General features: G+C 37.8%; 2 protein-coding genes and 1 pseudogene across 7 annotated transcripts; 1 reads left to right on the top strand and 2 right to left on the bottom strand.

The window, feature by feature from the left end:
• LOC104712193 overlaps nucleotides 1-3,520 on the bottom strand; it is a 4,166-nt pseudogene extending 646 nt beyond the window's left edge.
• LOC104710161 (transcription factor MYB34) lies at nucleotides 4,288-6,518 on the bottom strand. 3 transcript variants are annotated; one of them, XM_010428310.2, is made up of 5 exons: nucleotides 5,880-6,518; nucleotides 5,658-5,782; nucleotides 5,421-5,550; nucleotides 4,978-5,318; nucleotides 4,288-4,866 (listed from the first exon to the last, which is right to left on the bottom strand). In XM_010428310.2, the coding sequence occupies exons 1-5, from the start codon at nucleotides 6,014-6,016 to the stop codon at nucleotides 4,406-4,408; spliced, it is 1,194 nt and encodes a 397-aa protein (XP_010426612.1). In that variant the 5' UTR covers nucleotides 6,017-6,518; the 3' UTR covers nucleotides 4,288-4,405. The 3 variants fall into 3 exon arrangements, with proteins under 3 accessions (XP_010426612.1, XP_010425981.1, XP_010425344.1); XM_010427679.2 differs by having other exon boundaries at nucleotides 4,288-4,860; nucleotides 5,658-6,513; XM_010427042.2 differs by having other exon boundaries at nucleotides 5,658-6,509.
• On the top strand, nucleotides 11,341-14,908 carry LOC104708829 (polypyrimidine tract-binding protein homolog 1). Of its 4 annotated transcripts, none has more exons than XM_019243726.1 (10): nucleotides 11,341-11,660; nucleotides 11,833-12,042; nucleotides 12,659-12,721; nucleotides 12,807-12,880; nucleotides 12,980-13,075; nucleotides 13,194-13,251; nucleotides 13,345-13,449; nucleotides 13,531-13,612; nucleotides 13,767-13,879; nucleotides 14,516-14,908. In XM_019243726.1, the coding sequence occupies exons 1-10, from the start codon at nucleotides 11,478-11,480 to the stop codon at nucleotides 14,732-14,734; spliced, it is 1,203 nt and encodes a 400-aa protein (XP_019099271.1). In that variant the 5' UTR covers nucleotides 11,341-11,477; the 3' UTR covers nucleotides 14,735-14,908. The 4 variants fall into 4 exon arrangements, with proteins under 4 accessions (XP_019099271.1, XP_010424077.1, XP_019099274.1 ...); XM_010425775.1 differs by lacking the exon at nucleotides 14,516-14,908 and adding an exon at nucleotides 14,032-14,367; XM_019243729.1 differs by lacking the exon at nucleotides 14,516-14,908 and adding an exon at nucleotides 14,032-14,133 and having other exon boundaries at nucleotides 13,767-13,832.

Genomic DNA, 15,328 nt, shown 5'->3' with positions numbered 1-15,328 from the left:
TACCTTCTTCTGCTTGATGGCAGTCTTGGATTTATATTTCCCTCTGTCCTCCCTACCCGCTTTAACTAACTCCAGCCTTTCTTCTTTTGTTAGTTTATGCCTTATGTGAGCCTGTGAATAAGAGTCATAAAAAATTTCAGTTAATATCGAATCTGTGCGAGACATTTAATTTGTGACTAAAAATGGATCAGCTTCTCATAGTAACAGCTTACTTCAAGTTTGGCTGGATCGACCAGCTTCTTACTTAGCTGATCAGAATCCGGAACTTTGAATCCTTTTCGAGCCAATGCAATTTTCACATCCTTCTTTGCCTGTATGTGACACCAAAACATCAACCACGTTGGACTTCTTTATACCAAAAACAGGAAAAAGGAGCTTCTCTCTCTTTCGTATATTTATACCTTAAGTTCTTTGATTTTTCGGAAGTCCTCATTCGAAAGTATGCCATCACTTTCACCAAAAGATGGCTGTTCGCTCTTTGCTTCTGCGCATCTCTTCAGTGCTCGTAGGCTTGTATCAGCAGTGAGAAGACTCGCATCAAAATCTTCTATCTTCCTTTTCTTCCCCTTTGCTTTCTCTTTGTTTCCACTACCCTCCACAGAAGAATCAGAAGCTTCTCCATCATCTTCTTCGCTTTCCGAATCAGTCTCGGCTTCATTACTGACGTTCTCCTCTTCCTCTTCATCACCACTGACCAAAGGATCAACATCACTACTATCATCTTGATCAACATCACTACTATCATCTTCAGTGTTATTCATATCATCACCATCATTAGAATCTTCTTCAGCCTCGTCCTCAGTTCCACAGTCATCAGGTATCAGCTCCTGTTCCATATCACCATCACTGCTAGGCAACGACACGTCATCATCGTCACTCTCATTATTATCACTTTCTTGCAATAACTCAACATTGGGAACATCGCTGAAGACAGTAACTTCTCCATATTGTTTAGGTCTGGCAATGGGACCCCCAGGACGGCCACGGTCTTTTTTCACTAGAAGCGAAGGGTTGATCTGAAATTTCAAAATGTAGTTAAATTGGTTAACCACAATACATCGATTACTTTGTTTCCAATTAACAAATGAAATGCTTCTTCTACCTCTCTGAACAATGCTATGAGGGAACGAGATGCTGCGGAGATAGCTTTATTATGGGCATGGTCCTTTTTATACCGAGCAAGATCTTGCAGCAAGTCTTCAGTCATCAACTGAAGTATAGGAGCCAAGAAGGAATACAATTCAGAAAAAAAAGGATTGGTGCTGTATAACTACATTTCTATGAGGATAATTAAACCAGAGTTAACAACTAGTTACCTCGTGAATCCTAAGGCACATTTCTCGTACCACATTGAGTCCGACAGCAATAGCCTGGTTACATAAATGAAAACAATGAATTAAAAAGAAGAATAATATAGTAAATGATAGATAAAGCTTTCTAGTTAAGTCCCTTGATGTGAGAAAGCTTGAAATCACACCTCAGGAAGTGAACCGTTGTGTAAGAACTCATTTACTATTTGCTTGAACAGTGGCTCCACGGCATCCGAAGGTACCTGCCCGAGACAAAATTATTGCGAGGATTGAAGAATGAGAAAATAGATAAAGCTTTAAAGTGGAAATGTTACTATACCCCATCATGGCAAGCCTGAACCGCTGCTGCAAGTATATGTGTAGTGTCATTTCTACCTTGCTGCATTTAAGAGCATCCCTAGCTATTTTAATCAAATTTCAACAGAAATTTTTTAAAAGGTCAGTTACCGAATCTTACTTACCTTAGCATAGTTTTGAAGATAAGTATAAAAGCTTAATAAATGCAACTTGTGAAGACCAATTGTTCGTGCAATAACTTTTATCATCATCAACCTGGTCTGCAACATGGAGGAAACCAAATAGAAAGTTAGTTAGCTCATATGTTTCTATAGAATGGATGAAGCGACTTAAATAATAGTTACCTCAACCCGTTCACTAGTTTTCCCAATGCTCTTGCCAGTCTGAAGCCGGGAAAGCAACTTCTCGGCAAAATTCTGTAAAAGAAGGAAAACATTCAATTATACACTACCGTAATTACTTTCCCTGCATACGACACACTACAAAAAGCTAGGAAATTAATGAACCTGTGCATCATTTAGATGATTAAGAGGTGAATAAGTTGAAGGGGTGTTCTCAGACGACGCACGCTGCTTTTTTTAATACTTCGCATCGCGCGCTGCAGTTTTGCTTGCTTTTTCTTTTTGCTAGAAGATGTACCTTTGTTGTTAGCCTAAACATCGGAAGTGAAAATTTCTATCAACAACTAGTAAGCGTTTCATAAATCATACTCTGTAATAAAATTCATGTATAATGTTGTTTACCTTGTAAACAGCGTCTCTGTTAATCATAACCTCAGATGCTTGCTTTGACTCCTCTTCATCGCCACTTGAAGCATCACTATCATCCTCAGCGTCAATGTTGTCGTAGTCAAGAAGAAACCGAAGGGAAGATATCATGATCCTGAACATGTTATAAAAAGAGAAGTTAGTATTGTCATCATATCAAAAATATTCCACAGTTAGGATCAATAAAGAAAGAGAAAGATTATATTACCTAGGTGAAGTGTGAAAGCACGCTTCACAAATAGCAATTGCTACTCTGTCATGTTTATCACCAAACCAGACCTTTCTCTTGGGAAGCTCACAAAGGGTAACAAGTGCTCTCTTAGCCTTGTTTTCATCTTCTTGCTACAAACAAGCATAGTCATGATATTATCTACCTTATAAACTCAGTAACACAAAATCCTATGAGAAGGAAATTAAAAGAAAAAAGAATTAACCTCCAGCGTCGAGAACACAATCTTCTGAAGTGAATTGTGCCTTGGATCAGTGATACTCATCTTACGAATGGTCTGAACAATGTGAGAGAAAGCAATCTTTCGCAAGTTTTTATCACCAAGAGTCTGAATATTCAGAAACAGAGCCAGCAAATCCTCCATGACAAGACTCTTTTTTTAACACACCAAGAAAACAGTTGAAGAATCATATTAACAAAAAAAAAACATACCTTCTCAATTACGAGCAGCTCATATTCACATTAAAAACATACCTTTCGATTCATGAGAAGAATCAGAGCTTGCGCAACATGGTTCCTAAGCCCCGACGGCATTGCAAGGCATGAGGTACGGAGTAAATCAGTCAATTGTGTTGGAAATGCGGCTAGATGCTTCGGGTAAAACGGAGTGACATGAGCGAGAAACATGGCTCGATCGCCGAGTTCCTTGGCAACGGAAGTGTCGGAGCCGACGGAGGAGTAAGTGAGAGCCGCCTGTTGCTGAAAGAGATCGACGGAGGCATTGAACTGCTTGTAAATCAATTGGACCTCCGTTTCGTAACCCTCTGGGTCACGCTTGATTTGGCCCTGAAGGATAGGAAGGCTGAGGTTCTCGGAGCTCCGACCAGACGCCTTCAAAGACTCCGTCGTAAGACCTAGAGATCCGGCCATAATCAGAGAGGGAAAGAAACCCTTAGGGTTTACTATACAGAACAGAAAAAAAAAAAAAAGAGATAAACTTTTGAATTTTGATCTACTTATCCTTTAGGTTAAGTATTCAGTGGGCTTTTATGGGCCTTTTTACCCATTATACTAGTAAAATACTTCAGGCCCATCATTTCCTTTTTATTCGATTTTTTCTTGTATTTTAAATATTTTTTTAGGTCATTTGATAATAGGAATGATGGTTGTATAACATTGATATTGAAAAATTAAGATTGAAAATCAATGAATTTAAGAAAAAAAAATCCAAATCGATGCATGTAACTATTTTAAATAGAATGTGGCATATGTTTTGTTACTATGTATCATATATTGATAATTATAATGAAAATGACATGAAACTACCAAGCATTTTTTGTTTTAACGTGACATGTCAACATGTTATTGTTATATATAGTTACTGCATTGTCATCCACACCCATTGCATAAACTTGAAAAAAAGAAAAAAAATAGGAGTGTCAAAGAGTCATTGTGTATAAGTATTAGGCATACCATGGTTGGTTTTAACAACATGCATATTATGCAGTTAAATTAATACAAACAATTAGATAACATATTCAACTATGAGAGTTATTAAATATTTTTTTTGTTAAAATTGTTTATGAATATGATATATTCAAACATAAAATATAAATTGAAAAATTAAAAACTGGGTTTGTTACATTCATTATTGCAACAACGAAAGAAAAGTAAAGAAAAACAAGGTGTACAAATTTTGTTTGTGAAAGGTTCATTTTCATGAAATTTCATCCCATATATGTAATGTAATAATAATAATAATATAACGAAAATAAAAGTATTGGAAAGCTATCGACAATTAAAAAAAAACAATCTGAGAGAATTAAAAATGTTTTTTTTGGGGAATGACTGTAAGACCCTTATTAAGATCGGAACATGGCTTGAGAATCGGACGGTGAAGAATCAACCAAGTTGAGAATGCTATTCCAGTAGTTCTTGTTATCTTCATAGTAGTTGAACTCACTCTCGCCGGCTCCGGCGACGGAGGAGGACGGAGCCTCGTTTTTCCCGGTGGGTAGACTCCGACTAATCGGATCACCGAGGAGAAGGCTCGTGAATCCTTCTCCTATTCCTTCCGTAGGACAAGGACAGTTGATTTGCCTAATCCAGTCGTGTTCGTGTTCTTTAACCACCAGACTCACATCGGAGGAGGTTGAGGAAGAGACGGCGAATTCCATCCTCGCCGGAATCTCAGATGATTCATTGTTATTATTGTTTCTATTTCTATTGTCCGTTGGAATTCCTAAAGGCATGATCATCAGAGGAAGATTCTCTGAGAATGTCACCGTCGATGTCGGAGATTCAAGCTGTTGATCTCCTGTTCCTGTCAAAGTTTCCATCGATACATTACCAAAACCATTCAAAGTTTAGTTTTTTTATTTATAAAAGATTCAAAGATTAGTTTTTTTATTCATAAAAGATGAGTGGCTCTTACCTTCGTTTGGTTTTGTTGACCAAATTGTTGATGTTTTGTGAGTGAAGCAGTGTTGTTGAGGAGCTGATTTGTTAAGGTTATTGTTTTGGTAATGGAGAAGCTTTGATTCTCTAGCTAGTCTTGCTTCAGCTTCGAGCCTAGCACTCTCCCATTGAGCCATATGGCTAAGCGTGGCTGCGTTCTTGGATTGACCTGTGGAAGACGAAAGGGTCTCGTTTTTGTGCTTGTGAGTCACTGGATCGATTCCCATTTTAAGCAGACGCTTCTTCAAGTGTGTGTTCCAGTAGTTCTTGATCTCGTTGTCTGTCCTTTTCGGTAAGTGAGTTGCAATCGCTGACCACCTATGAGATTAAAAGATCAGCCTTGGCTTTCAACCAATCACAAAAGATTGAACTGTTTTGAGTGATACTTTCAGAGACTTTGACTGATAATAAATAGTTCACCTGTTTCCGAGGAGAGCATGGAGTTGAATGATGGTTTGTTCTTCTTGTACAGTGAATTTGCCTCTCTTAATGTCAGGTCTTAGGTAGTTAGTCCATCTGAGTCTGCAACTCTTTCCGCACCTTTGCAGACCTATTAGGAGTTTGAAGAAAGGTTTAGAATAGAGATTGATGACAAGAAGAATATATATGTACGGTTTGTGGAAGAATAAAAGAGCAGAAAAATGTGTGGTTACTTACCGGCTTTCTCAGGCAAAGAACGCCAGCTTCCATGGCCGTGTTCTTCAATATAAGCCAAAAGTTTCTGATCCTCTTCTGGTGTCCAAGGCCCTTTCTTCAACCCGGCCTTATCACAACACGGTGATCTACCCATTATCCGCAACACAATTTAGACTAATTTACTGAAGGGAGAAGAAGCTTCAGTCTGATCCTCCACTGTGTATAATGTATGGAATAGCTATCATTATAGTGATCACTATAATCACAAAGGCTGCTCTCTTGGCGTCACTCTGATATATAGATGGAGAAACACAACAGAAGATGTCTCTGTTTAGGTCCTGTAAGCGCCCCTTTTCCCGGTCTCTGACATGGATTGGCATTCAATTAGATGGGGTCGAGAGACATTATTACCTTTGTGGTTCCAACACCTTGATTTCCTTTTAAAGACTCTACAGAGCACCCAAAAAGTGGCCATCTTTACTCTTGGAATTGTACCCTCTCTCAACACAAGGTAAAACAGTGAATTCAGAACCTGGAGTAAATTTCAAGGTCAACATCTATCAATAGCCCTCACTTTGATAAACTTGCAACTTAGGATAACGTCATAGACAAGAATGTTTTTTTTCATTTCTTCTCATTAGCCTTACAAACTCTGTGGTCCTTGAACAGTTTTCACATTTAAACCAATCTTGTTATTTTTTCCACATTTTTCTCGCATCAAAGTTCGCTATCTGACACTCTCTGATCTCTCTACATGTTCACTAAATCAGTAAATCTCAGTACTTTTATCTTAAACTAGGGTCAAAAAGATGCTCACGGTTGCTTATTACAGGTTATCCTATATAAGGTCTGGTTTCTTGAAAGCTACTAAGTTTGTATTGTTACTCCCTCGTAGTCACTGTATAACTAGTTACCCTAATAAGTTATACTGTTATACTACTTTATGAAAACGTGTTTATTGATTTCTTTTTGAGTTTTTTCACATTTTTGTTAGCTTTTACAAAAACTCCACAATAGTAAATGCTGTTAAATGACGGTGAAGAAGTGGAAGCTGGCACTATAATGGGGAAAAGTAAATCCCAATTTTAGAAAAGAAGAAAAGGGAAATGCAAAGTAGTTGCAAGTAATTAATTGATTGTCTATCTATGATGTCATTAGCTTAGACTTGTTCTGTATTCAATTAGTCATTGCTCTGCAAATGGTAAAATTCTCCCTGTGGAAGCAACACAAGTTTTATGCCAAACACATTTACAACCCTAAGTGTCATTTTCTCTTTAGATTTAGATCAGAAAACTATGACCGTGGTAAAAACGGAATTTCAACCATTTGTAAATTTGAGTTTCTAACCTTGTAAATGGAGAGAGGAAGCACTAATGTGGTGGGGAGCAAGAAGAAAGGAGGTGAAAAACCTTTCCTTGTGTGATTCCTCCATCATTTAATGAAAGTCACACTGGCTGCTCCACTGTTGTTGGTGTCAATTCATCAGAAAATCTATTTTTTTCACAAAGATAAACTAAGATAGACAATGAATGATGAAAAGTGTACTGAAACTTAACCATCAAAATAGCTACTTGATGAGGTAAAAAAGTTATGGTTTACCATTTGACCTGTAGCATATCGTAAAGGCTTTGGGAAATGATCATATATGAATACTTGCAACTACATTTCTCGGCGACCGTAGAATTTTTACCTTGTTTCTTACTAACTGTTATGCATTTTCTTTAGTACCGTTGCATACATGGTTTGGATAGTTTACAGGTGATCAAATGTTGTCGACAAAGGTAAATTTTGCTGCCAAGAAAGGTAGAAGATTTAATGGCGGTGACGGTGACATTAAAGAGATTTTACTAGACCAAACAAAGAAAAGAGTATCCTAGTGTGTGCCATGGCAGCAAAGGAGGATTTATTGAGGTGGGCTCCAAGCTTGAAGGGAGAGAAGAAAGTATCTTCATCGACTCAAACCATAAGACAAAATCACAAGGCTCAACGAATTGTACCAATAAAAACTAAAATAAATTGGGGAAAAAAATTAAATCATATTGGCTGCAAAAGATATAAAGGACAATGGGGACACTTTTATAAATGTCTTGCTGATTTCATATTGCCAGCTTCTACTACTCTTCAAACTTTTATGGTCCAAACAGTGCTCGATAATTAACCTTCATAGATGATGATGATGAAGCCACTTGCCAAAATCACATCCATCCACGTAGCTGAACCACCCAATATAAAATGTGAGAAACTAAGAATCAATGAGCCAAGAAGAGGGGCCAAAGCTTTAAAGTCAACTGATAACCATTTGCTTTTCTACATCATCAGTTTCTGGACCAGAAATAATATAGTTTCTTAAATTCCCACATCAATGCTCCAAGTCTTTTGCATCAGTATGATCGTTCTACCGAAAAGAACAAGAAGTCACTCACACGCATGGGAAATCAGTAAACAAGAAGTACGTACATGAATGCTCCAAGTCTTTTTCCTCACACTGTTTCAAACCTTTCATACAAAAACTATGTAAAACACTTTTTAAGTTGGCGTAGTAATTAAAGTCTAAAGTACTCAAGACATAAAAACGCAGAGACTGTTAAGCTGCCCAACTTCTGTAACCTGTCACTGGATCTAGACATTCAATTCCCATTTTTCCTAATGGTAAAGAAGATGAAAACAACGCAAATTGTGCTATCTTTTAGGAGTTTAATCCAAGTAACAATATAGTCAATAACTCATCTATGTCTACGCCCAAACTTGCTTGTTCTCAGTCCAACCATCTCTCGGTAATTTATGCTCCGACCTTTTCATTCACTATCTTCAGCAAGACATGGCCCAATTTATCCAACTAAAAGTCAACAAAGAGGAAGGAACCAAACAGCACAGTTCTCATCTTAATCACAGTAGACCAAGTACTTTAAGTGAACTTACGGCAAGAAACAAGCCACGCAAGTTAAGAAACTACAACAAACTTAGTACCGTGTTAAAGGCTAGTTAATAATAGAATTAAAACAGTATTAATGGACTTTATATAGTAGTCCCTTCACAAACAGTACAAAAATATTGAGAGTTTGAGAAACCCTCACGACAAAGACAACGAGTACGTTATATTAAGAGGATCGTAATAAGGATTTGAGATTTAACTGATAGTTAGTTCAATGTAGGGTCAAGAAACAGCTTGAACTTTGAAGTCCCAAGTCTCCGTGACCAAATCAATAGTGTTTTGCTTTTTCGGGTTTAGTTGCAGTATATTTCTAAAGGGGTCACAGTACAAAAAAAACATGGAAAATCGACTCCCTTAGCCTTAGCAAAAAACTTAACACCTCTGAGTCATACGACAAACCGACTTACATTATATCACATCTGTGCTCTTCCTGTCATTCAGATTTATTGGCAAAACAAAACATGGAATCCATAACAGGTCATGGTGGGATCCATAAGTTTGGTTGCTAGCAAAGAAGATGCTCGGCTCTCATTCTCAATCATGTAAAGATTGATAACTTCTTCTATATATATAGTATAGGATAGGACCGTACTTGGTAGTAGTATAGTATATATTGAAGTTTAACTTATAGTATAAAACAAAATAACAATTCCATAGGTTTGAAATGGAAGCATGCATGTAACTTCAATAGTCAGAGATCGATCAGCCTTCACTACTACTACTGATGCTAAAAAAGAATCTAGTAACACAAGTAGGGGACTAGTAGTTACGGACATAAAAACTCGGGGTTAAATATGGAGAAGATACAAATATTGGGGGCAAATTTGAAAACTTTTCCTGATAATTTAGCTGTATGGGTTAGGTTCCGATGAGAAAAAATTGATACTCTAATCGAGAGAAATCGAATCGCGAAACTTTTACTTTTCCGGCGGCTTTGGTCTGTTGTGATCGTTTTTAACCAAATCCGAACTAAGTATCGAACGCNGCAATAAAAACTAAAATAAATTGGGAAAAAAGAAAAAATCATATTGGCTGCAAAAGATATAAAGGACAATGGGGACACTTTTATAAATGTCTTGCTGATTTCATATTGCCAGCTTCTACTCGTCAAACTTTTATGGTCCAAACAGTGCTCGATAATTAACCTTCATAGATGATGATGATGATGATGCCACTTGCCAAAATCACATCCATCCACGTAGCTGAACCACCCAATATAAAATGTGAGAAACTAAGAATCAATGAGCCAAGAAGAGGGGCCAAAGCTTTAAAGTCAACTGATAACCATTTGCTTTTCTACATCATCAGTTTCTGGACCAGAAATAATATAGTTTCTTAAATTCCCACATCAATGCTCCAAGTCTTTTGCATCAGTATGATCGTTCTACCGAAAAGAACAAGAAGTCACTCACACGCATGGGAAATCAGTAAACAAGAAGTACGTACATGAATGCTCCAAGTCTTTTTCCTCACACTGTTTCAAACCTTTCATACAAAAACTATGTAAAACACTTTTTAAGTTGGCGTAGTAATTAAAGTCTAAAGTACTCAAGACATAAAAACGCAGAGACTGTTAAGCTGCCCAACTTCTGTAACCTGTCACTGGATCTAGACATTCAATTCCCATTTTTCCTAATGGTAAAGAAGATGAAAACAACGCAAATTGTGCTATCTTTTAGGAGTTTAATCCAAGTAACAATATAGTCAATAACTCATCTATGTCTACGCCCAAACTTGCTTGTTCTCAGTCCAACCATCTCTCGGTAATTTATGCTCCGACCTTTTCATTCACTATCTTCAGCAAGACATGGCCCAATTTATCCAACTAAAAGTCAACAAAGAGGAAGGAACCAAACAGCACAGTTCTCATCTTAATCACAGTAGACCAAGTACTTTAAGTGAACTTACGGCAAGAAACAAGCCACGCAAGTTAAGAAACTACAACAAACTTAGTACCGTGTTAAAGGCTAGTTAATAATAGAATTAAAACAGTATTAATGGACTTTATATAGTAGTCCCTTCACAAACAGTACAAAAATATTGAGAGTTTGAGAAACCCTCACGACAAAGACAACGAGTACGTTATATTAAGAGGATCGTAATAAGGATTTGAGATTTAACTGATAGTTAGTTCAATGTAGGGTCAAGAAACAGCTTGAACTTTGAAGTCCCAAGTCTCCGTGACCAAATCAATAGTGTTTTGCTTTTTCGGGTTTAGTTGCAGTATATTTCTAAAGGGGTCACAGTACAAAAAAAACATGGAAAATCGACTCCCTTAGCCTTAGCAAAAAACTTAACACCTCTGAGTCATACGACAAACCGACTTACATTATATCACATCTGTGCTCTTCCTGTCATTCAGATTTATTGGCAAAACAAAACATGGAATCCATAACAGGTCATGGTGGGATCCATAAGTTTGGTTGCTAGCAAAGAAGATGCTCGGCTCTCATTCTCAATCATGTAAAGATTGATAACTTCTTCTATATATATAGTATAGGATAGGACCGTACTTGGTAGTAGTATAGTATATATTGAAGTTTAACTTATAGTATAAAACAAAATAACAATTCCATAGGTTTGAAATGGAAGCATGCATGTAACTTCAATAGTCAGAGATCGATCAGCCTTCACTACTACTACTGATGCTAAAAAAGAATCTAGTAACACAAGTAGGGGACTAGTAGTTACGGACATAAAAACTCGGGGTTAAATATGGAGAAGATACAAATATTGGGGGCAAATTTGAAAACTTTTCCTGATAATTTAGCTGTATGGGTTAGGTTCCGATGAGAAAAAATTGATACTCTAATCGAGAGAAATCGAATCGCGAAACTTTTACTTTTCCGGCGGCTTTGGTCTGTTGTGATCGTTTTTAACCAAATCCGAACTAAGTATCGAACGCGGAGATGTCAAGCTCAGGCCAGACTCAGTTTCGCTATACGCAGACGCCGTCGAAGGTGGTGCATCTGCGGAATCTCCCATGGGAGTGCGTTGAAGAGGAGCTCATCGACCTTTGCAAACGATTCGGCAAGATCGTTAATACCAAGAGCAATGTCGGCGCCAATCGCAACCAAGCCTTCGTCGAATTTGTGAGCCTTTTTCTCCTCTCAGATTGTTTTTTTTTCTAGCTCCTGAGGATTTGGTTAGGAAACGATAAAGTTAAATTGGAACTGCTTACTTGAAATTGAAGCACTTAATTGAACTTGTAGTATCTATCTCATCATGTTGAATTGGTTTCTGAAGCATTTGATTGATGTACAGGCTGACTTGAACCAAGCTATATCAATGGTTTCGTATTATGCTTCATCTTCAGAGCCAGCTCAGATTCGAGGGAAAACTGTGTATATTCAGTACTCTAATCGCCATGAAATTGTAAACAATCAGAGTCCTGGAGATGTCCCTGGGAATGTCCTCTTGGTTACCTTTGAAGGAGTGGAATCTCACGAAGTGAGCATCGATGTTATCCATCTGGTGAGTGCATTACCTTCATTTTAAAATTTTCTTGCTTGCTTGCGTACTACTTTGATTTTGCTTTGCTTTGCTTCCCTTCCCAAGGGGGTGATCAGCTTGGTAATGATTCCGAGTGTGAGATTCTTTCACTAAATTCTTCTTTTATCAATAGGCATTTCTCAGTTAAATATTGGTCATATTTGATAAGATATGTGATTGATGTCTTTACATGGGTGAGGCAGTGTGTTGTGCTTCGAGCAGATGAAATTTATAAAGAAGATTTTTCAACTCTTGCTACTAAACAAAACTTCTTTGAGTAACTTTTACATAGACACACTATTCCAATCATAGTGTATATCAACATTAATGAAATGCTCGAATCACAGATGTTGATGCCTCTTTATTAAAATCTTTCTGGAGAGAGTTTGGAAATAGTATCGTGTTCGTCATTCTCCTATCTATGGTCTATCATGCCCATAAGTGGACAGGTGTCACTCTGTACTTATCTGGGCTTCTTCTCTCTTTTTTAGTCTCAATCCGGGATCATTTTGAGTTTCTTTCAACCGTTTTGGTTCCCTTTAGCTGTTATCCCTCCTCCGTATGGTCATGGTTCATATCGAGTCCAAATTTGTTTCAGGTATTTTCTGCTTTTGGATTCGTGCACAAAATTGCCACTTTTGAGAAAGCTGCTGGTTTCCAGGTTAGGCATTGAGATTTGTATCAAACGTCTCTATGGAGAAAATGAAATGATATTAACCTTTTTATCTGCCTTCCTAACTTGCCAGGCACTAGTTCAATTTAGTGATGTGGAGACTGCATCCGCGGCACGGAATGCGTTAGATAGCAGAAGTATACCCAGGTATACTCGTTTTTCCTGCATGCACACATAAGATATAACTCTACTGATTATAACTCTTCTGATTGTATATTCTTTTGTTTTTGGAACATTTAAATTTAGATATTTGCTCCCGGAACATGTTGGTTCGTGCAATTTACGAATGTCCTATTCAGCTCATACTGATCTCAACATCAAGTTTCAGTCCCACCGGAGCAGGTAGAGTTTTGATTCCTTTACAGTGTGTTCTCTGTCTGCATACGCTCCCTGTAATGTTGAAAACCTTATGCTAGAATAGTTGTATTGTATCATATGTTTGATTCTTTGATTTACTCAGAGATTACACAAATCCATACCTTCCAGTGAATCACACGGCAATGGACGGGTCTATGCAGGTATCGTTTTCTTCCCCTGCCCTCCTCACACTTTTATCTATCTGTCTCCGCCAGTGTTTACCTTTCTTACGTGGTCTATGATATTTTCTTCAGCCTGCGTTAGATGCTGACGGCAAGAAAGTAGAATCTCAGAGCAACGTCCTTCTTGGTCTGATTGAGAACATGCAGTATGCTGTCACTGTGGATGTTCTTCACACGGTGAGGAACAACAGTCATGCGCATTTCTGCTACTCAGACATGCTTAATCTCTCTAAATCAATAATATCTTTTGCTTCGCAGGTGTTTTCCGCGTATGGGGCTGTCCAGAAGATTGCTATATTTGAGAAGAATGGTTCAACGCAAGCCTTAATTCAGTACTCTGGTACATCTCCTTGCACTAACATCTGATTGTGATCTAATTCAGCCCCTTAAAGAATTCTGGACATCTTTTAACCATTATCTAATCAGCTTATGGTTATGCTAAACATTTGAATACAATCATCTTCTGCTTCATGTTTGTTATTTCTTCTTTGTAGATATAGCAACTGCGGCAATAGCTAAAGAAGCACTGGAAGGACACTGCATATATGACGGTGGCTACTGTAAGCTTCGACTATCATACTCTCGTCATACTGATCTCAATGTTAAGGTACATAAGATTTGTTGCTTTTTGGAGTTGTGTACCTAAAAAAAACAAAATGTGAAGGGAAGAGAATAGTAATCGATTTGCGTATGCCTTTTTTTTGCTTTTTCTTTTCTATCTTGTAATTTCTTCTTTTATTTTCCCGTGTTTGAATGCAGGCTTTTAGCGACAAAAGCAGAGACTATACACTCCCTGATCTAAGCCTAATGGTGGCCCAAAAGGCGGCCGGAGTCTCGGCTTCAGCGCCAGCAGGTTGGCAGAATCCGCAGGTGCAAACTCAATACGGAGGAGGTTATGGTGGAAGCCCATATATGTACCCATCATCTGATCCCAATGGGGCTTCACCTTCAGGCCATCCTCCTCCATACTATGGTTGAGATATTGTTTACTATAAATTTGGGATTTTGCTGTCCTCTAAAGACAGAACTGAGAGTGCTTCCATGTTAGCCAGTGTTATGTTTCCAGTAAAAGTGTGATTTGTTCTTTTTGGTTAATAGACATNTTGCTTTTTGGAGTTGTGTACCTAAAAAAACAAAATGTGAAGGGAAGAGAATAGTAATCGATTTTTTGCGTATGCCTTTTTTTTGCTTTTTATTTTCTATCTTGTAATTTCTTCTTTTATTTTCCCGTGTTTGAATGAAGGCTTTTAGCGACAAAAGCAGAGACTATACACTCCCTGATCTAAGCCTAATGGTGGCCCAAAAGGCGGCCGGAGTCTCGGCTTCAGCGCCAGCAGGTTGGCAGAATCCGCAGGTGCAAACTCAATACGGAGGAGGTTATGGTGGAAGCCCATATATGTACCCATCATCTGATCCCAATGGGGCTTCACCTTCAGGCCATCCTCCTCCATACTATGGTTGAGATATTGTTTACTATAAATTTGGGATTTTGCTGTCCTCTAAAGACAGAACTGAGAGTGCTTCCATGTTAGCCAGTGTTATGTTTCCAGTAAAAGTGTGATTTGTTCTTTTTGGTTAATAGACATAATTTAAGTCGGGGAAACCAAATAAATAAATTGAAAAGCGCTAGTATAAATGCATGCAGTATAGCGCATTAAGGTGTTAACATGTTTAGATTATCTTCTTCTCTTTGATGTGCCGGTGGTAAGATCTATCTCTTGAACTTTAGAGTAGCAACATTCAGTATAACAGTGTTAATGGAAATAGCTACTGGACCTCTTTTGAAACCAAAGGATAGCTAAAACGACATAAAGCATAAACAATGACTCGTATAAATGCATGCAGTATAGTTAGCGCATTAAGGTGATGTGCCGTTGGTAACATCTATCTCTTGAACTTTAGAGTAGAGACATTCAGTATAACATTTAGAGTGGAGACATTCAGTATAACAGTGTTAATGGAAATAGCTACTGGACCTCTTTTAAACAAACCTTGATTATTAAAATGATAAAAAGACAAATTTAAACACAACAACATACCAAGCTGTTTGATACGA

This window comes from Camelina sativa, chromosome 1 (genome assembly GCF_000633955.1).
Source record: "Camelina sativa cultivar DH55 chromosome 1, Cs, whole genome shotgun sequence".
In the NCBI taxonomy this organism is placed as follows: domain Eukaryota; kingdom Viridiplantae; phylum Streptophyta; class Magnoliopsida; order Brassicales; family Brassicaceae; genus Camelina; species Camelina sativa.
This window is presented reverse-complemented; position numbering and strand designations above follow the sequence as displayed.